This window comes from Tachypleus tridentatus, chromosome 5 (assembly GCF_004210375.1).
Source record: "Tachypleus tridentatus isolate NWPU-2018 chromosome 5, ASM421037v1, whole genome shotgun sequence".
Taxonomy (NCBI): Eukaryota; Metazoa; Arthropoda; class Merostomata; order Xiphosura; family Limulidae; genus Tachypleus; species Tachypleus tridentatus.
In genome coordinates, this window is record NC_134829.1 from 34159525 (window position 1) to 34183197 (window position 23673).

The following is a 23673-nucleotide window of genomic DNA, read 5'->3' on the forward strand; positions in this document are numbered from 1 at the left end:
AACTGACATCTTGATAGAATATCTAGTTATCAACCAGATGTATGAAGTGCATCTCTAAAGTTATTTCAGCTTAAAGAAGAAGTGCAAGTAGCTTCGTATTTGAAATTTAATGGAACGAGAAAACTCTTTCAAACATCTTATTCGGCTTACTTTCATTGAAGTAACAGCTTAAGTTTACTCCTTTTATAAGAAATCTGCTGTAGTTTGAAATGTATTACAGTAATCTTTCATTTCTTTAGAACATTTTATTAATATTACTGGTAAAAATTCAAGAATTACACTAAAATTGTATCACTTCATTCATTCATTGCGTTTTGGTAACCAAATGCGGAATTAAGAAATTTTGATAAAAATTTAGAAGTGTAATTGTGGAATGTACTTTATACAAAAAATAATAAAGGAAATTATTCGCAATAAATATCGTTTGAATAACATACATGCTGAAAATGTCATTTTTTACATAATAGTTACACAATGAAAAAAATTACGTTAAGTTAATAACTATATTAACTTTAAGATGAAAAACATTTAAGAAAAGGTAGTTTTTCTTTAATCAAATAGCATGCTTATATGAAAATACAGGATTAATTAATAAGCAAAAGTTACGACTACACTTACAAAAAAGCAAATAAGTGGAAAAACAACTTGAAATTCAAAACGTATTTTGACAACCAACTTTTGCTAAATTTACACTCTTTGGGAGGAAAAAAAAAAGGACAGTAAGGCAAAACTAGTTTTACAATTAAATGTTTATTTACCAGTCATGATTTAATGAATAACTAGATTAATATGATTATATTGATAGATACAACACAGTATGATAAATCACTAATGATTATTATAAGGACATTAATGATCTGCTAAGTTCACTCTTTTCATATTCTATGATTTGCACAATTATAAGATCGGTATTCTGCTACACTCTTTTTACACGTCAGATAAGCACCGTATAATCATTGCAACATTAGTGTTCTGCTAGATTCACATGTGTAGATATTAAAAGGGCATTTGTATCCACTAGTCATTTTAATACGACTATTACTGCACAATCAATTTTAAAGACATCATTCGTCTGTTGCACTCCATTCACATGCTCTGTATTGCACAGTCATAAGCATATTAGGGTTTTAATAAATTCACACCCTTTATATGCTATGCGTTACACAATCATAAAGGTCATCAAAGTTCCTGATTTATTGTGTATTTTACAGAAGCTTTTTCTATGCAAAGATATTACACTGACAAAGAGTTTCAGTACAAACTACTTAGTTTACTGTATTGACGTTTGATAACAATATTTGTAATGTGAATCTATCTAGGTCATGAGAAACTAAAAATAAAACACAACATACATTTCACACTGGAAAATTACTAATATATTTTATTAACAAAGAATGACATAAGAAAAATATTAAATAAGGAAAATCTTTTTTAAACAGAAATATACACTAACTTCAATCATAAGCATTTTTAGAAATTTGCAAATAAAAGTTTTATTTTCTTTCAAAAACTGTGTTTCCCCTGGTTTATTTACATTTAGAGTATTGTGTTCAGTTTTAGGCTACTTCTTAAGAAAAATAAACTTTGAATTGCCATAAAGAATTCACAGAATGGTTATTATAATGAAACCTGGGATGAAAAGGTTGTCACAGAAGGAGAGAATATCTGAACTTGTTTTCTCATGAAACCAGAAGAGTTAGATGGGATATAATTGAGGTGTTGAAGATTAAGGGAAATGATGATATTGAGAATGGTAAGACTAGAAGACACAAATGTAAGTTTTGGCAAAGCAGGAATCATCTTAAGCTAAGTCAGCTTTATTTATGTAAAATGGGGTTTAGCCTTTGAAATTGATCACCACTGGATGTGGCAGAAGCAGTTAACTGAAGAGAGTTTCAAGGAAAGATGAATCTTTTCATATTTAATACAGTGAACAGGATAGGCTAGACAGATCAAAAGGTCCATTGTCATCTTTTAACAGTTATTTTACTGCTATTGAACAATAATTTTATGCTAAAGAAAGTGTACAACTATGCTGTTTATCATTCAATAATCATGATGCAGAGTTTAATATAATACAAAGATTGAAGTTTTAAAACATTTTTTTGGGGTAACATGAATATTTCTTTTTTTTGCAAGTAACTTTTCTTTACAAGTTAAAGATGACTAACACCCAACTAGGCACAAGTAGGTAAATATGATGAACAAAAATGACATTTCAATTTACAGATGTTTAATTTCAGCCATTAATAACTGAACTGTATTTTTCAGTCATGATTAAAGACAAACGTTGCAGTTTGATGTTGCAAGTAAAAACCTTTCACACCACTCAGTTTCCATACACTGTACTTGTCGGTTGACTGTTTAAATACCAAACCACCATAAATTAATTTGATGAAGAATGTCATCATGGTCAAGGGACATCTGTAACCTGGCTATCTTCAACCTGTCTCGTTGATGGGAGATAGACCTTGAAGGAAAAATCTGTGTGTGGAAAGGAACCCTACAAATAAAATAGTATGATAAGATTTCATATAACAAATTCTTTACCTCATATCATCCTATACAACTCAGAAAGATAAATGTTCTATCATTGAAATTCAAAACTACCTGACATAAAAAACAACACAGGATACAGTTTTTTAAAAATAATAAACTAACAAAATCATTTCTAATCCACAACATTGTTTGTGAATTCCAATGTGTCTAATATGTGGATTTCAACCGATATCATTAGTATTGCTTGTGTTTTAACTCTTGACACTATCTAGGTATTAAAAATACAGTAAGGAAACTTACAAAACACATCTAGTTTCTTTGTTTTCTACGAAACATTATATATATAAAGTGTAAAGTGCCTAGCTCCATGTGAAAGACAACTGACAACCAACTATAGTGAAAGAACTGGATAAGAGGTTAATAAAAACCGCTTCATATAATTCTCCAATACTTTCCTGAAAGTGACAAGTAGTACTTGTTTTTCTTGAGTTTTCAACAAACAAACTTAAAAACTATCTGTGCTAGCATCCACAGTTTAGAAATGATAGACTAGAGCAGCATGTTTTAATCTTTTCATTGCCATAAGCTGACTAGTTGCTTCCCTGAACATTTGAGATACAATAAAAAACAACTATCACTATATGTACACACACATACATATATGAATATTCTGTGAAATCTCACAGACTGGCAAGATGGTTGAAACACTGAACAAGGGAGCTACTCTTTAAGAATCAAGTTTATCAACAAATTATAACAATCCACCCCTCCAAGTGGAAGGGCAAGCATGTATGGCAACAGGATTTAAAACCACGAGCTGTAGATTGCAATTCAGGATTCAAGTGCTCTAAATAGCAAGCAGTATTCTGAAGGAAAAAAACAGATCTTACATCTTAGTTTACTAAACAAACCACAGAACACCACTTAATTATTCTATTTTCTTGAATAATAAGTAAATGAATCTTTCACCGGCAGGAGTTTATAAAACCAATATTATGGGCTATACAGACATGTAGTTTCTTAAATAATGGTTTGGTCATGTCAACTGTAAGAGGTATTTTAAAATGGTGTATATACAAAGGACATTAAAACTTTTGTTCCCTTTTTTTTTTTGTCACAAGAAAAGATAATACCTTTATTAGAAATTTCAGCCAACTGGTAATGGTAATTGTGTTACCAAACCTAATTAGCTAAAATGAGTAATAAAGATTTTACCTGTGAAAAAACACTAATTTTTGTTTTTTTCTTAAATAGGAGCACAAAGTACCTGAAAAGAAATTAAGATACAAAAGATATAGCAAATGTCATGCAGAACAAACAGATAAAAGCATGTTTATAGACAATGTTAAGTCTGAGCAAATCAAGTTAGAACATGGATATAGGTATGGAGATAATTTTGTATTCTCTAATATTATGCAAAAGGTACAGAACTAATCTGTAAATGGAGTACTGCTAAGAAAAATGTTAAAATTATGAAACCATAATAAAAATAAATTAATATTTCTTATCAATATGCATAGTACATATATAGAAATTATTACACTTACAGGATTAAAGAAAGTGCAATCATTATTGGTCACACAAAATGGATCATATTTGTCTCCACACACAACAATATCAGGGAGAGGGTAGAGCCATAAGCTGTGGTCATATTCCCAGTACACTGGTGCAACATTCAATGGCAGTGGACACAGGTGGGCATTAGCTACCAGTGTTTTCACAAACTAGTAAAACAGATGAAGTATAAGAAAGGTATATAAACTGTACTTCAGCACTCCTTTGGTAATACACATTACCATGCTCTATATAACCTAAACACTAGTTTTCTGGCACGAGTGTGGTCTTTGATTTTTGTTTACACCAAATGTTTTAAAATATTAGAGAAAACATTGTATATTGTTTATACAATAGTAATTTTTTGATATTTGTACCTGATTAAACCTGGGTAAATAATAAGCAAGAAATAAACTTGATACTTATCCAAGTGAACCTGAGTAAGTATTAAACATATACATACTTGTACATACATGAGTAAACTTGGTGTTATCATAATTTGAAACAGCTTAAAACTGAAATAAATTGTAATTTAAATTTAGAAGTTAATGAATGCCAATATCTATCGCATTTATGATATTTGTCAATAAGATTGACACACACAGTCTTCTTTCTTAACATATATATTTGAGTAAACTAGCAATAATACAATTTATAATAATGGTTATTACAAGTCATGATTTATATACAAAAGTTTTACAACCTTATAAACAATAGTCTATCTGGTCTAGAACTGGATATGTTATGAAGGTTTCACATTAATTGAATAAATTTTGAGTTGATATAGGCATAATTCATTTAATAGGGAGTTATTCAGCTCCTAGTTCTTCATTGCTGATCACACAGTTTTTCACTGCTGAAGTTATATATAATTAAGGTCTTCATAAAAATACTCGTGCCCAATATGAGCCTACTAGAGTTAAATGGTTTGTGAGGTTCAGAATCTATAAAAGGTTCCTGGTCAAATACACGAAGTTATCAACTAAGAGACTTTAAATCAAAGTTACAGCTTCCAAGGTTTACAGTATACCAACTGTAGCAAACCGATAACATACATTTCTTATATTGTATTGGTTACAATTACATGAGTGAAGAAAGTTTTTAGAAGCTTCAACCTGTGCAACAATACTGCTTATACACTTCTGTTTATGTATACACATGTATTGTTATATCTATCAAACATATACAAGTTTAACTTGTACTCTTAGATAAATCTTTTTAAAAAGAATTTGGTTAAAATAACAGGTTTATGTACCTAATAAATGATGGATACCGAATGGTTACTTTTGTGGTTTTACCACTACGTCCTACACAGAAGAATCAAAAATCAGGAGAATGGAAGGGAAAAATAAAAATACCAGCTAATTCAACTTTTTAACAATAAATGTTCAGTATTTCTATGGTTTCACAATTTTACATGGAAATCTAATATACTGAAAAATATTATATGAATAGAATTAATTAAAAAAAATTTTTTTCTCTCTATTCCCAACTGGAATCCACAAACAGATAATCCAAATGACATGAAAGTTTCATATCATTTTGTTGTTAAGCACAAAGCTACTCACTATGTATCTGTGCTCTACCAACAGCAGGTATAAAAAACTGATGTTTAGTGTCATAAGCCTACAGATTTACTGCTGAGCCACATATGAAAAATTATGAAAGTTACATATGAAAAATACAACTTATTTCAATAAAAACAGGAATAAGTGAAATATGTTATTTATTGACTGAAAGTTACACTTAAAAGTTAATAAGTACTTCATTATCAGTAAACTTGGTATTAAAATGTAGTTTCCAACTTAAATGTTTATAGTATATTAGTTTTGATTTGTTAATTTCAAAAGGAAATATTTAGAAAAATTCTCAGTTTCTATTTCTCTGTATCAAATAATACTTCTTCAACCCAAACTGTTCAGACATTCTCTGTCCCTTTACTGTCTCCCAAGTTTAACATAAATTACTCACTTATAAGTATTACTGAGACATAATCCAATTTCTTGCTTTAGTGAAATACAAACTAAAAAGTCATGCATGGCATGCCATCCTGTCACATCCTGTATTAAAAAATACCCCATCAATAATTCACCCTTATGTTTGTTATTGGATTATTTATAACCAATAGAATGAGTATAGTTTACTTTTTCCGAATTCCTAAAACAACTTGTGAATTATCTGCCTCACAGTTTTATTCTATGCTATTGTTGCACCACCTCAACTTTGCTAGTGTAATTAAATTGCATCCTTTGTGTACATCATTATGTTCTAAATTACATACTTCAAATAGATATAAAATAATTAAAGTAATAACAACAATCCTACTACAATGTATGATTAACTTTTACCTACATGTTTTCTAAATCTAAACTTACCATCAAAATATATTTCATAAAAAATGAGAACTTTGAGAAAATATTTACCAAATTTGGTACACTGACTTCTTCATGTTTCCAAGGCATGTACACACAGCTACGACACATTTTCGCTACCATATCTTCTCGAAAAACAGTAATCTCTTGAGAACAATACTGAATACGGCATGGATTTGTTGCAAACACAGAGTTTGGTATTTTGTTACAAAAATCTTCAACTAATTTACCAGGAATTGGAGGTCTGTGTGTAAAAAGAAACAAGTTTAGTAACTCACAAAATACTAAGATCATGATAAGTGTAATTTTGAGTACCGAAATAAATTACATTAAAAGTGCAATATAATTGTTAATAAAAATTTAATGAATCTTCAGTGTTATTATTCCTTTTTTTTTGTTCAATAATACCAAATATAAAACAGTTTAATCACAGTCACCTGCTAACTATCTAAATATGACTATAATAAACTGTTGTAACTGTATTGAAATAAAGGAGATGACAAATATTTAAAAAACACAAATGTTTTGCTGTTGCTTATATTGAAATAAAAAAATATTTTTTGCCAGTTTAACTTTCCTTTTTTGTGTGCTTATTTCAAAGGTTAGAATAAACTAAAATTTTGTTTACAGCACAAGTATTAACTAGGTTACACTTTTCAACCATACACAATGAAACTTATCTGCTATTGAGAAAAGTCATTCATAAAACCAGAGGCATAAAGATAATAATACAGTTTAAGATTAACAAGTATGAATGTTTCAAAAAGGGAAACTTTCATTCCAGTACTATAAATATCAAACTAATCTCACCTAGGTAGTATAGTTGTTAACCCTGGATCACTTGGTCCTGGTACAAACACAAACTGAGAGTTTTGAACAATAAGTGGAAATTCACTTATCATGTTTGCTAGCTTTTCAAAGCAACCTGTAGTAAATGGTTAAAAAAAGAAAAAAAAGAATGAGGGTATTAAGGAATATTTAAAATTACAATTTTTTTTTGTTCTGAACACATTTCTGACTCTCAAAATAATTTACTGGCTCACTTAAAAATCTAATACCTTACAAAAAGTACATACTTTACAAAGGAAAGCTCAGTTGTAACTCAAGCCAAAAATGTGCATGTGAGAAAAGGAAAATTTAATATATCAAAAACAATACTGCACAAAAGTAATGACTCAATACTACAAAAATAACTTAGTGCAAAAAACATTCTCAAAAAAGGTTTAAAAAATGTAGTCAGTTTAAATAGTAGCTATATCCAAGCAAATTCCATGTAAACAGTAAAAATAGTACAACTTGTCAAGACACATGCTTTTCAATATAGAGAAAGAATGAAGTTAAATTTATGTATTTAAGCCAGAAGATTATTTTCTTGTTGCTATGTTTACATTTTGTATACACAATAATTACATAGGTCTATCCATTTTATGACAAGTTATCTTGTGATGGTTTGGCAGCAACTGGGTGATAAACTCAGTGACAGGACAATTTAGTGATAACAAACTGGGCAATTATGTCATCAACTGAACAAGTTACATCTTATGAAACGAGATAAAATTATGGAGAATGAAAGCAAGTCAAATTTGCAAAGTACTGAATTTATACTAAACAAATGAACCGAAATGAAGAAAATTTAAAATATTAAAATTTAATGTATTATAGATACCTCATACTAAAAACAACATAATAATGACTTATACAGTAAAAAAAGCTACAGGCTTGTCCACAAACTGAGCTAATTATTTTACTTTGATAGCCATAAGCACTTGCCTAGCCTACTATCTGCAACACTACTGGTACATTTGAAATATTTGTAAGTCAACTTGTCTGTCAGCAAGTGATAATATTGTTGGCAAATGGGTTGTCTGTCAACTAGTAACATTGTCAACAAACTAAGTGTTGCCAAGCTGTCTATTGCTCAGTTGATCCTGAACCCTCATAATCAGTGCCATGCTGGAATAAAGCATAATCATTTACATTGTTGATCTTGACAACTTATAAATCACTTTTTGTTTTACATTATTTATACATATATGTAAATTTAACATGTAAATACTAAGAGCCAGAAGTAAGCAAGGAATAATTTATTTTTTTTAAAAAACAAGAAAATATTATAAACACTACCAGCTCATACTCCAACATGTGACTTGAGCTATAATGACCAGTCTTATTGCACATTTGATATACTAGTAACAATACCAAACAGTAGATATCTGTTTACTTCAAAAGTAAATAATCTTTTCTCCATATGACTTGAGTTTTTATGAATTTATGAAATAAATGTGTGAATTTTATAAACTATTCGTTAGACAAACTTTCTATTTTATAATTTCTTCCTTTACATGCCAATAGAGCTTTTAGATGTTTTGCTAACTAATCTATTTTAAAATGTGCAAAGGCTAAAAACAGAAACAATAAGAAAGTTCATAAATTAAGAACTGTTATGTTAATAACAACAAGTAGAAACTCAAACTACGCTAATATACTCATTCCAAGTATCAGCTTATTTTGGACATTGAATAAAGTTAAATGAGTAACTTTTTTTACAATTATAAGTGTACAAAACACAGTGGAAAGAGTGAAGTGAAAACATTCCAACCTTTCACTGTCTTTGAATGACTGATTCCTTGTGGCACAGATACAAAGTTTCCCATAAGCACAAAACAAGTGGGAGGCATTTCAGAAAAACCAGCAAAAAGGATCTTTAATTTCTGCAACACCTAGAAAACCAAGATTTAATTTTAGGTTGTGCAAAATATTTACCATTATCTGCATCTCTATGTAAAACAAATAAACCAACAAGGTAATTTTTCTCCCTTTAAAGTTAGTAATAGAGAAAAAAAAAAGTACCACAAACTTATCAAGTACAAACAAACAGGTGAGAAAAATTGTTTTAAAATATTGTAGAAGCTCTGCATTTTTAATTTTAAAGCTCAATATGGATCATTCAATTAAACATTACTTAAAAATGAACTATGAAGTTCCACTTATTGTAATTTTTACATTGATAATAACATTTATATTGAACTAAATAAACCTTATCTCAAGAAGGGTTGATAGACCACCTTTCAGGCTAAAATGTAACAAATAATAAACCTAAACTTTCCCAAAAACCATAAAACACCCAGACAATCAGTAATTGTAGCAATAAAACTTTTATAACAATCTGGTAAATATATCAGTAAAATTATTCATAGACTTTCTTAACTAATTTACATTGCAATGAAATAACATTTTTAAAAGAACCATTTTCTTGGTTAAAAAGCACAACAGCCAAGATTAAAAAAAAAATAAAACAAACATAAATTAAACTAAACATCCACTACAGCTGAAACAGTTCAATGAGTTACACAGGCTAATAAGTGAATAAAAGAATTTTTTTTTCTATTTCCCTTTCAATCATGTGTGATTATAACATTATTTGTAGAAGTTGAATATTTGAGAAAAATATGCTCATATTGGTTTGTTTTGTCACAAAATCTGTTTGGAAAATTAATTCATTAAAATTCTTAAGTTAACCAAATATTTAAGAGAAAAGTTTAAAATTCTGTCACAACAACAAAAAGTTCTGGTCTGAAATAAAGATGAAGCCAGCAAAAATAATTTATTTTCAACCCTCAAATTACTAACATGTTTATGTATAGAACAATAGAATCTTCAATATTGGGTAACATTTTTTTGTGTCACAGCACTCAATGTTAAGAACTAACAAATAAAAGGTGAAATCACTAATTTTCTACAAAAACAACAATATAGAAAATCCCAGTAGTAATTACTGAGACTAATTGCAATGTTAAATGACATTTTAGTTTGCATTCTGTCTGCAAGATCACATATTATTAGGAATCCTGTAACAAACAAAACCATGGGCCCAAAAGCAAGTTGGTTCATAAATGTTTCAGAAAAACTGATTTTATAAGTACAAGGGGTCAGACCCTACCGTTGCTCTGAGGTTAAAAGGCTATTAGGAAGCTACTTATTCAAGTAATACAAAAACATAATTTAACAGTTTGCTAAAAAGTTGTGGATTTATTATTTAGAATTTACCAAGTTAGATATTACTGTAATTAAAAAAAAATCTTTATATATTGTAGTATTCTTGTCATAGACGTTTTTCCTTTGCCTATCACCTTTCATCAGATTTCACTGTGCTCTCACATTATTAATATATAAACTATAATGGATATTTTTCTAAACACTGACTAATATGAAATACACATTAATGATAATATTTACCTCAATTTTATCTAACCAAACATCTGATAAGAATATAAACATTGCATCAGAGATACTCTCTTCCAAGGACTTCAGTTTCTTTGATGTTCGTACAGTAGTAGTGTGTGGGCCCCCAAAAAAGTTAGTTCTCCCAAAATGCTGCCTACAGACAAAAAACAAACAAACATAAATTGTCTAGCTATTTGTACCAAATAAAAAAAAACATTGAAATAACTAAACAATAAAATTAACTTAAATGTAAGTAAAAATGGTAAACTCTGTAGACTTTATATTTATATACCAGCATCTAAAGATACAGAGAATGATCCATAGCTTGTGCAACATCTGAGAACCATGAAAACTGGAGGGAGTGTGGAAGGTGAAATGCACAGCAAAGAAGTTTACCACAGAAACGACCTGTCATATGATATTCAACAACTAGAAAGTTGATTCTTTAATTTAAACCTCTAGGCTTTGGGTGTGAAGTGCTGTTTAATTGATCTGGTAACTATATTTCAATCTTTGCACTTGCTAGCAAAAAGCTGTGAGTATTGAAGCATTATTATATTAATTTTTTGCCATACAACAAAATTATGTAAGTGCACTCTGAAAATGCAAGTAACATTTTTAACACTTGCCCTTCTGTTGCAAGTACAGAGGAAATGTAGGCATTCAGCTTCTTTATATATGAACACACACCCTGGTGGCCAAACTGTACATTGCACTATCCTTTTTCCTTTGCATATCACCTTTCATGTACCCTCCAGTTTTTATGGTGCTCTCACATTATTGCATGAATTATGAATCATCCTGTATACACACACACACACACACACACACACACACACACACACACGTGAGTGCAATATGAAACAGATCTGATGAAAGAGATAAAACATAACTAAAGATACCTTGTGACCCAAGTTTGTGTATGATTATGACTGAGCAAAGAAAACTATAACTGTCATCAATAATTACTTCTTTGACCCTAGAACTTCTGACAGGAGATCCATATCGACCTTTTGAAGATTTTAAACATATTTTGTCAAACTATTTATACATCAAGTTACTTGTGAATTCATAACTTTGTTGGTTGTATTGTTCTCATAACAAGCATGCCACATGAAAAATATTTTAATAAAAATACAGTTAGTATTGCAGTCAGTTACACTGTCACTACTAGGTTTCCCTTGACCTACTGAAACAATTAACTAAGTAACAACTTATTCACTGATCTCAATTCCTCAGTATTTGAGTACTATGTAATGGATCTAAATATATCAAAATACTTAAAACTGCAAGGAGTCATTTCTAAACATATCCCATAATGCCTCAAATGAAGAAAAGCTTTCTCAAATGTACTGTTGGTGTGAACACACTTTGTAGTCACTATAAGAAAAACCTATACACTAGATAAGTAATGTGAAGAAAAGGGCATTTATTCAGTTCCTCAAATTATAAAGACTTTTTGAACAATTAAAGATGTATTATGGCTAAATGTAAAGTTACAATAAAAAAAAAAGTAAAGTACAGAATAAAGTTTTAAATATTTTTACTTTTTGTCTCATTAAAACTGATTTATTTTCAATTAACTAACTTGTATATGCATCTTAATTACAATAACAAAAGGGGGGCATACATACAATGTGGTACTTGCTGGTTCTGGAGGAGGAAATCCAAGAGCAGAGACATGGAAAACACTATCTTCGTAAACTCCTTCAGCTAGTACAAAACTATTCTCTGTAAACAAACCACCTTTGTATACCTAACAAGATGTTAAGAAAAATCTTACACTATTAACTAACACACTGATTTATATATAAACATAAATATACTTGGATTACTTTATTCCCTTGAGTACCATACTTATGCACTGAAACATTAACTTCAAAAATACTCATTTTCATTATGTTGTTTTTATTCAAAAAAATATGTGAAAAGTATATTATTTTGTAGACAGGATTACTGTTTTGCTGAGATTGAGAGGTACAGCTCCTGTGGGATCCTCCAGGAAATATTTTCCCTAAAACAATAGAAGATTTAAATTATACATGAAAAAAATAAATAAACAATTACAAAAACTAATTTTTCTATTTCTGAAAATATTAACAGATCAGTTAAGAATTTTATTCCAAACTGGCTAGGCATATTTCATTTACCTTGGCATTTTCTTAAAGTGTTTATCATTTAGTTTAAATAATGAAGAAAGTTTTTATGACTTTAGAATGCTGGAAATAATTTTAAAAATATTATATAACCATTGCAAGTTTTTATAGTTAAGTGGTAAAGTCTTATTTTGAAACATTTCATTTTAAATTATATCTAAAGGTACAATGTAAAAAAAATTCTGCCATTAAAGGAACAAGACATCAATTAGACTTAAGGTTGATTTGTCTTTCCACAAATTAAAGGTTATAAATGGAAAGCCTTATAGAGTTCAAATAAATATTTACACATGTTGAGGTCTAAAATTTCATAATACTAGATGCAAAAAAAAGCATACAAATTACAAAAAAAAAATTATCTAAATGAAACTTTTTTTGTACTTTGCAGTGCATACTGAAAATAAATGTTAAATGCTTGTTCTCAGTACTTTAAAAGTAGTCTATAACTGATTAAACAAATTGAAAATAAAAAGTAATGTAGCTTTGATAATTTAAGTCACATGTATAACTTAGAATTACATTGTTTTACAGATAATGAGAAATGAGTGGTTGATCTTGTTTGCAGTCATTTTGAACAACTGATTTTGGATAAAAAGGTACAACCAGAACTGTTGAAAAAATTAATAACAACACTTTTCTAACTTACAGATAAAACGTTAACAATCAGCTTACTTTCAGATAAACAATCATCAACTCAAGTGTAAGAACAGAGAGTGTTTGTAGACATCTGTATATGAACCTTTTGGAAATAATCAATGCACTAAGAGTCTAGAAATGTTTTATATGTGAAAATATTAAACTAACATTTCAATGTTCAGAAACAGTTTGTTCTTAACCAAATTACTTTTACAGAAATATAGTTTTCTGCAGAACAAGTTTACACAAAATAACAGAAAAAAGTGCACACTTGGAAGTGGCAATTAGTGTTGCTAATAATAATATAAAAATGAGTTTAAATGCATAAAACTGACCATGTTACTTGGAAGATTAATAATAAATACTAAGAAAAAGACTGAACAAATTTTTCCAAAAATGCCAAAAGGAGTAAAAAAAGGTATATAAATATTTTTGTACTTTCAATACTATTAAGAGATATAAATGAATATTTAAGATTTCTTTTTACACTCATAAATTATGTGATATCTTGACTTTGAATTGGTGGAAAACAACCTTTCACAGATAAAGAAATTATTTTGTAGTTGCTTAAGTAATTTTAAGACATGCAAGATTAGTTTCCAAAATATATAAAAGATTACATTAAAACTCAGACATACCAAATAACTAATTTTCACATTAAAATATATATATATACTACGAAGGCTGTTCAAAAAATACGCGGACTGACGTCATAAAACAAAATGTACTTTATTTAGAAGTTACAGGTCTGGGACCCCTTCAAAGTACTCTCCTCCCCAATGCACACACTTATCCCAACGGTGTTTCCACTTGTTGAAACAGTCCTGGTACGCTTCTTTTGTAATGTCCTCCAGCTCCTTCGTCGCATTTGCCTTAATCTCGGGAATCGTCTCAAATCTTCTTCCTTTCAAGGGTCTTTTGAGTTTGGGGAACAATAAAAAATCGCAAGGAGCAAGGTCAGGTGAGTAGGGGGGTGGGGAAGAACAGTGATCGAGTGTTTGGCCAAAAACTCACGAGTTCTGAGGCACAAATTTCGCAGCAACGCAGTGCATCTTCAATTTTTCGGTCAAAATCTCATAACAAGATCCAACTGATATCCCACACTCTTCAGCAAGCTCCCTGACAGTCAGACATCGATTTGCCTGCACCAGGGTGTTGATTTTGTCGACGTGTGGGCCGTCAGTTGACGTGGAAGGACGTCCAGGACGCTCAACATCTTTAATGGACTGTCGACCATCCTTAAAACGTTCATGTCACTTGAAACATGCCGTACGCTTCATAGCAACATCACCGTAAGCTGTGTTAAGCATAGCAAAAGTTTCAGTCGCAGATTTTCCAAGTTTAACACAAAATTTCACAGCAAGTCGTTGCTCCTTCAGGTCATTCATTCTGAAATCCGCCAAAGGAAAAAATCACACTTCACTTAAAACCATGTAGCTAATACACAAATGAAGATATCTGCAATGGGGAAATGGCGTCGTAATCAGCTGATCTGTGCAAACCTAGCAACACCAAGCGGATTCCCCTGGAACCAGCTGGAGCCGCGCAATTCAAACAGTCCGTGTATTTTTTTTAACAGACCTCTTATATATACACACACACACACACACACACACATGCAGTATCCCAATTCCCAATTTAAATGAAATAAAAGAACTTGGTTGATATTGGTACTTAAAACTAAGTAAAATCTTTGAAAAATAAAAATATGACACCACATACTTCTTTCATCTGAGTCAGCATACCCAAGACTATCAAGTTTCCTTGTTTTGATGATGTTCCAAGTAAAAACTCTACAGGTTTAAGAGTGAAAGACTGTGGTTGCAAGCGTGAAAGTCCAGTAATAACTGGTGGAGAAAACAAGTTGTGTCGTATAGTTCGTTGGTAAACTAAATCGTATCTTTGTAGGAAAATGAATGCTTTAGTACTGGCATCTGGATGAAGCTTAATCAACCCAGCATCTTTCTTCAGGGTAAACTGTTTCTTTTCAGGGCTAAAATACATCAAAACCACAGACTTGTATCTATAAAGTTTCAAAATACAGTACTATATCCATTCTTTTTAATTTTGCTATAATTATTCAATATCCAAATCTTTTATACATTTTTGATAATTGTATTGTTAAAATGGTTACAACAAACTTGGTTTTTATTTCACAAGAGGTCATGCATCAGGAATATGAAACAATGTTATCTCATGGGAGAAAGTCATGTGGTTGCTATAATTCAGCAAGAAGGTTACCTGCTGATTTAATTCTGGTTTTCTGAAACCAATAACAATGGATCCAAGAATATAATTTCCATGTTCCTTTAAACCTTTTCTATCAACATTAGAAAATGCAGGTATATCCTTTGAATTAAAAACTGTGACAGAATTTTAAGCCAAATTGTAATGGGCATAAACAGCTGAAAAAGGATATCTTTCACATTAAATTTTCAAATGTTTAATGAATACTAAACCTTCCATAATTAAATCAAAAGAAAACAACAGCCTTTGCTCCCATTTGACTGTTACCTTAATCAACGATACTGATATGTATTAAAAGAGTTGTACATTTCAGGGATTACGTTTTTGTATCAGATAAAGTGACTAAGGCAAAGTTAAAGTCTGAGAACAATTATTAAACATACTTAAGGGTTTCAGTATTTTAACAAATGTTCAAGAAACAGTGTTCTCACTACCAGAGAATCACTACTTATTCATAAGTTAAAACTGTCTAGCTACTACAAAATGCGACTTAAAAAATTAAGCTTCTATCGATAATAATATGTATGACACTTAAAACTGTCTGTCTGCTACAATATAAATGACTGTTGGAAACATTAAAGTAATCTATCTACTAAATTATGCATATAACTATTAAAACATCACTTGTTAGCTGTCAAGTCAAAATTAACATCATTATGGTAAGTTTTAAAACCAACTTATAATAAATAAAAGTTCAAGAGAATTTGCATAACTGTGTTAGCTTTTATATATAAACATATACTACATAAAACACAAGTTTTAGAAATATGATAAGCATATAATACATTGCCTATTATTACAACTCTCACAGTTATGTTTATAATTGAATACAATAGATGAAAGAGTCTAGTACAAAGGTACTATTAAAGATGACCTTTACACTTAATTGAAAATACAAAATGTCTTTTTAAAAGCACGTAATAACACAGAATTATAAATAAAACAAAATAAATGAACTGATGTTTTTGCATTTATTGTTTGAAAAGTTATTCAACATAAAACACTCAACTTCAGTGCTGGAGTATTCAATGTGCACAAACATTTTTATCTAAGCCTAACTAAACACTGTTGCTAGTTTAGAGAATACTTAAAAATTGTTTTAGTATCTTTTATTCTAGGAACAATGCATGAAATGTGAAGTAACATAAAGATCAAATTCTAATTAATATACTCTCAAGGATACAGTCAGTTGTGCTTTAGCTTATATATTTAATAGCCCTAATTTTTCTCTATCTCTTTATAACATATAATCCTTAAACATTATTGAGAGAGAACATGAAAACACTACAAAAAAGTAAATTTAAAAAATACATTTGCACTACTCTGGCTCTCAATGCTTGAGAGATATAACTTGGTTTCCAAAACAAAAAACAGACACATGGTAAAAGCTAAAAGTTATACGAACCAAGAGTGTAAAAACAAAAGTTGATATTCTGATATTTGAATACAAAGAGTAAGTGTGAAAAGAGACATACTTGTATGCCAAGGCTGGAATGGAGTAGGCACTAATAATATTTAGAAAGGCTTCGGATTCTTCCTTTTCAGGATCAGTAAACTCTTTAAATGCCTTTTCAATTACAGTTTTATCAACAAAAGATGATATTAATGGTTGACGTTGCACTGCTTCAACAATCTTAGTAAGCCACTCTCCTCTTTCAGATTCTTTAATGGTACTCAAAAGGCTTAGAAGGTAATTTACTGCATCACTATCAGAGCATACAAAAAGATATTTTAAAATAATTAATTTAATTTTAATAAAAATATATTAGCACTATAATATAAAGTAGGCTTAAGATTATTTCAATTGCTAAATTTCTTATTAGAACATTTTTACTCTTATTTAAAATGTTATATACAAGAAGTTATAATTCATTGTGAATTAGTTAATCACATGTTCATAAAAATTTCAACAAACAAAATACTGGAATGCATTCACTCACAATTCAGAAGTTAATTGTCACATCACTATATCCACACAATCAATAACAGTAACAAAAGTTCAAAACATAAGAAAGTGGTTGATCTCTGTCTTATTTTTACTCATATAAATATCCAAATAATTACTCAGTAATTAGTAGCAAGTATAATATACATATCTTAGTAAATTTTTATGTCATTTTTTTTTCAAATTTTGCCCAAAATTATTTTATATTTGAAGTCCATTATGCTAAATATTAATTAACTGCAACAGACTGATACAATGCAAATCAAGCTCACAATTGGTAACAAAAATGTTTTTATTTTCAATGTAAAATTCAACTGTTATTTATTGAAGACGGTGATATATATTTGTTTATGTGCAAATTGTTTATAAATTGTAGCATCTAATGACAACCCTGGCAGTTTTTGTCAAGAAGTTTAAGCAGTATATTTATATCTTTGCATAACATAATGCATCTTAATTTCAATTGTTTTTAAAACTAGCCTATTTAAAAAAAAAAAACAACAACAACAGAGTCCCATCTTAGATACTAGTAAGCTCCTGTTGTTGTTGGCAACTAATTCCACAAACTAATCACCCTGTTAGAAAAATAACACTGCAACCTGCTTGTCTTTTCCATATCTTGGATTTAGGTTCTCATCCTATTGTCTGTATAAATCAACACACACACCAAACAAATCCGAGTTCTTTATCCTGCCAATCCTCTGAATAAAACTTTACATCTTCTTTAATACTATATTATTTTCAAGAGATCTTAACCTGTCAAATATAACCTTTTGATCCACATAATAATCCTAGCAGCCATCCACTGAACCTTTCTGTTCTAAACAAGACAATATTCTTTCTTAAACAAGATAAAACTATACACAGTATTCCAAGGCTAGATATAATGAATATGTAGTTCTATCTAAACATTGCAATAGGTGCTGGCAATGATGTTGACATTAGTTATTATAATCTGTGGCTTTAGATATAATCCCAGTCTAAAGGCAAAAACATAATGGAAGGATAAGATGCAATAAGGCGTGATGGGTATACCACCAATTTCTTTTTTAGCATTTATAAATATATAAAGGTATTAATTAAATCCAAATCTGTCAAAGAGAAATATAGTGCATAGATACATTTAAAGATCTCTTATCCTTTTTATGATTTTCAGCACATAATTAATCATGTTAACAAGTTTGTTCTTAAATTGTTGAGAGTTCATTATAGAAATATTGAATCGGAGCCTTGCTTCAAATGCTATCCAAGTCTTTTGATTTCTCCTAATGATACAGTTTGATTTCTCTTAATAGCTCTTAATAAAGAATTTAGTTCCTTGTATTCTCTTGTCAATTTGTTGCAATTAAATAATTGTTCATTAAATTTTTTTTAGATGAAAACAGGCAGATTAATATACATTTTTACTATCAGACGATCTTGAACAGAGTGCCAAATAAGAAGTTAATTAAAAAAAGATAAACAATGGATAGAACACAGATACAGATATGCACATAATATTGTATTTTGAAATAAAAGTATTTCAAAATTTACATTTAAACACTAAAATAGGTCACATAAATTAACTTATATACGTGTGGTTTTGTTTTATGTTTTCTCGGAAATTCTTAGGTATATTTTCAAACATGGAGAGATGTCGGTGTTTGAAATTGAGAATGAAAAATGAAAGCAGCATCACTAGTAGTAACACAAACATTATACTCAGGATTTCCAATGTTTATTTTTAGTCACTTATATTGACACTGAGTATGAAAGCTGAGGCACAACACTTATAACAATATATGTATTTTACATCTGTAAAGCAGCAATAATGGAGAAAGGAAATTCGTAATTTCTCTTACCAAAAAGTGTTAATATAAAACATGCTGGAAAGTTGAAAATCTTTTTAAGTTTATTGAAATATTTTAATTTAACAAGATAACTTCTAGTTTTCCTTTAGATTTATAAAACAAACTAGTGCATTATTTTTACTACTGTTATTAACTAAATGTAAATGTTACTTTTACTATAAGTGACATTTACATGTAATTACTAGCATCTCTCTCTCTCTCTCTCTCTCACACACACACACACAGTTATTTAGGTATTTATGTTTATATACCAAGGAGAGACATGCTTCAACGACCTCTTCCTCCTTCCTTTATTTTTTTTTAAATATCTGTCAGGTGTATTTATACATTGTACACGAGGGCCAGAGTAACCTGCACTTAATCAGACCCCTATCAAGGCAACATCCATGCACTATCTGCACATAAACTTGGTGCAACTAAATCATTTCTCTTTATAGTTCCATAATTATTTGTATTAGATAGGTATTGACTGTACAGCATTTACATAAATACTTAATTAAGAGCAGTAGTAAATACATTTACTAATTTGAACTTCAATACTTTACTATCTACCACTACTAGCAATTTAATTGAATATTATTATTAAATACTCGCCTGCGAAGAGTGAGACCACTAATTTGAAAAGTCATGAAAGCTTGATTCTTTAAATTCAGCGACATACTTTTTATGACATAACAAAAGTATACTCGATATTTACCAAACAATTACATTTGAAATATTGACAACCTTAAAATTACACAGGTTTTAAACTATTATTTGTATGCTTCAATTAATCACATTCCAAATAAAAGTGTTTTTCGCGCCTCCATATAATAGAATCGCCCTCTCGTAACAGTTTATTTTGTTATTACCACCAACCTAAATTCAGATATATTTTACTTACAAAAATTGTTCATTCTTAAATTTCGATTGTTCTTATACAGTAACAAAATAAAACAAATCAACTACTGTACAAAATAAAATAAACAACTAAAATTATAAAATGTTATTTTATTACAAATTACAGCTTTTACACTAAAGAAAATATTTTAATAAAAGGTCCGACGTTTCAATCACTGGTGTGGTTTTTCTTAAGTGCACAAGTTTTATTTAATTTATCTTAAAGAGGTCGCTCTAGAAATTGAAATGTTGTACCTGTTTTAAAACATTTTCTTTGTTATAAAAGTTGCTACTTATAATAATAATAATAATAAACCAACAATCGTAATCAAAAAGTAAATTTAAACCAAAGTATTAAAAATTTGAATATTATTAAGATTTATAAGTACCATAAAATTTTAGGTTGTATATTTTGTACGATTACAAGACTTTTTTCAGAAAATACTTAGCTTTATCCTCATTAATTTAACTGCCTACCTTTTCTCTAAGTCCAATAGATGCAACTTTACTTAGATATTACATTGTGATATACGCACAATTACTAAAAAGTTTTAAGTTTTGTAATTCGTCAAGAAATAAAGTATTAGGGGAGGCAAAGTTATCACGTTGTTTACTAAGAAGAATAAAATATTAAAAGCATATGAAACGTCAATTTAAAGCATCAAAAACTCTCAAAGTACGATCATCGTAAATTCCGATAGGGGATGTTTCACCTTTCACATACATATTAATAACTATTCTGTTCACTACTTCCCCTATATGCAGTTTTTTGCATACCACAAGCCTTGAGTTTCCATGTGCCCAAATATCAACGTGGTTTAATTTCGCTTCGCATGCAAATCTTCATGCAACAACCTTCCACCACAATAGGAGTGGGAGACCCTGTATTCGATTCTACTGAACTATCTCGTTTGGCCATGCTGTCGTCAAGACAGTTTTTATTTGTGCTCTCTTGCTGTACTTTTTTTTTATTTCATGCGAAATGGAGATAATTTATTTTTCACCGAAGCTTATGTTTTCACTCAGGAAACTTATAATTTACTTCTGATACGGTACTTCCCTCATTTTACAAGACTAACTTTTCCCAATTTGTGCTGCTCTCTATAGGAGAACGTTTTTATAACGCAAGTTACAAGTCTTCCACACACCACTATTTAAAACATGTCTCTCCACCAATAGGAGAGAACTATTATCACATGACATATGGGTCTACCTGTATACACCACTACAGAACCATCACTTTTCGTTTAGTAGTGCGTAGAGTTAAAATGTTTATATTTTAATGTTTCGAATTAATCGTGTGTTGCCCCGAAATTTGCGTTTGTTGTGTTAGTATAAAGCATGAATTTTGAAGTTCAGGGCGCAGTTGTGGGTGACCCGTCGGGGGATTTATGGGTCTTTATGCGCAGAAAGGGTCAGCATTATATGGGACAACCTTTACCCCTACTGTTGCTTTTCTTTCTCCTGACCCTCACCAATATTTTGATCGCTTATTTCCTTCTTCGAAGATTTTACCGCACCTTCTTTAATCTTGCCTGAAAATTTTGTTAGACCCTTATTGGCTCAATCTGACGGTGATGTTATGTTTTGGCTATTGCTTCTATTTCTTATGACCCCCTTTTTTCCTATTACATGATTCTGTTTCCCCACTATATCTAGTTTTCTACCGTTTTCTGATATTCGGGTTCACGTTAAACGTTTCGTTTCCCAGTGAGGTGACAGTTAATATGCCTCGTGCTCCATGAGCTTTGGATCAGTCCGTCCTTTATCAGGTAAGGTGGAGCGTTCGTATATCGACCATCAATTTTTGAGTTCAGTTTTGCCTACGAAATGGGCGAGTCCCTCGACTTCCAGTTCATCTTATCAATGTCCAATATTCCCGTCTTCATCTTTTCCCTACCCAATATTTTTGTGGTACCCCTCCTCACTTCCACGTTGACTCGCTTGTTATCTTCAGCTCTGACCCAGCAAAAGTGATTTTTGTTGTTAGTACATTTTGGGTCGTGGTTCTGTAACGTTAAGTACCTGTTTCCTACCTTCTTATCTACGGGACATTAGGATGGCCCCGTTTGTTAAGACGTTACATGTTTGACACGATCCCAACATAATGAGTGGAGGGTGGTTTCAGTTTAACAATAACCTATCCGTTCTTCTCTAATGGCCCATTTGGCCTAGTCTGAGCCAAGCGTTGCACTGATTACTATCTACCAACCCTCACTTATTCCTCCTTAAGCTACAAAATCCCCTTAAGATAAACCCGTAATGAGATGGAGCATCAGATTGATAACTTTTTCCTACACAAGCAGAACAGCACTGCCATTCTTTCAAATGAATGGTTTTACTTCCATTGCATATTATTTACATTTAGAAGGATGCCTCCATGATCCACTACCCCCAGTGAGTTGGAACTGGCAAGTAAGGATTCTCGCACTCTACTGGAAGGAAGTAAAAGGGGAAAGAAAATGTGGTAGTCTTAGAAACATGTAAACACCAGAGATGGTGCAATGGGTGATCACAAAAACTATCTTGAGGAGCAGCCTATTTCTGATTTATTTATTGTAAGGATTAGCAGGGATGGGTAGCTAGCTCCTTCTACTTTACCCATGGGTTAATACAGTATGGAATGAGTATATGAAACAAATATCACAATTAAAACTAGGCACAATCTTGTGTAACACCAATCTCAACCGTGTGTGTTTAGTGGTTATGGAAATTATAATCAAGTTATCGAGCCTTGCAGTACGGATTTGACTAATCAAAATATACATTGACAGGCACCACGACTAGCCACAGAGCAGCATCCATAAAGGGATATGTCCCTGAAAAGTGTGCGTGCAAAGAGATATCTTACCTAGTCGGTCTCGCAGAAGAGTGGAATAAGAGAAGTAGTGTATTCGAAGTTCAAATTTTTTACATATCAAATATTAATTTTCGGTGCGTAATCTTCTGTTAAACTTCGAAGCGGTAGTGGTTTTTCGTTGGTACAGAGGTAAGTCTACGGACTTGCAACGCTTAAATCAAGGGTTCGATTCCCCTCGGTAGACTCTCCAGATAGCCCCATGTGGCTTTGCTATTAGAAAAACAACCATGTGATGGTGCGTAGGAGTTACATGCATTGTGTGGTAGTAATGCTGTCCTATTGGTGGAATGGTGATTTACATTAGACATGCTGGAATATTGGATTCAAATAGGGGTGTGTGGAAGGCTTGTAACATGCATTTTATATTTAAAAAAACTCGCACATAGAGAGCAATACAAAACGAAGGAGGTAAGTACGTATCGGAAATACACTTTAAGTATAGAAAATATCA

General features: G+C 30.6%; 1 protein-coding gene across 2 annotated transcripts; it reads right to left on the bottom strand.

The window, feature by feature from the left end:
• Window positions 1-1361: 1361 nt before the first annotated feature.
• PolE2 (DNA polymerase epsilon subunit 2) lies at window positions 1362-21486 on the bottom strand. Of its 2 annotated transcripts, none has more exons than XM_076502073.1 (11): window positions 21140-21486; window positions 17164-17394; window positions 15164-15434; window positions 12607-12663; window positions 12284-12405; window positions 10662-10803; window positions 9025-9145; window positions 7236-7350; window positions 6477-6669; window positions 4047-4223; window positions 1362-2503 (listed from the first exon to the last, which is right to left on the bottom strand). In XM_076502073.1, exons 1-11 carry the CDS (start codon window positions 21157-21159, stop codon window positions 2414-2416), a joined length of 1539 nt encoding a protein of 512 aa, XP_076358188.1. In that variant the 5' UTR covers window positions 21160-21486; the 3' UTR covers window positions 1362-2413. The 2 variants fall into 2 exon arrangements, with proteins under 2 accessions (XP_076358188.1, XP_076358187.1); XM_076502072.1 differs by lacking the exon at window positions 21140-21486 and adding an exon at window positions 20078-20833.
• Between the last annotated feature and the right edge of the window lie 2187 nt (window positions 21487-23673).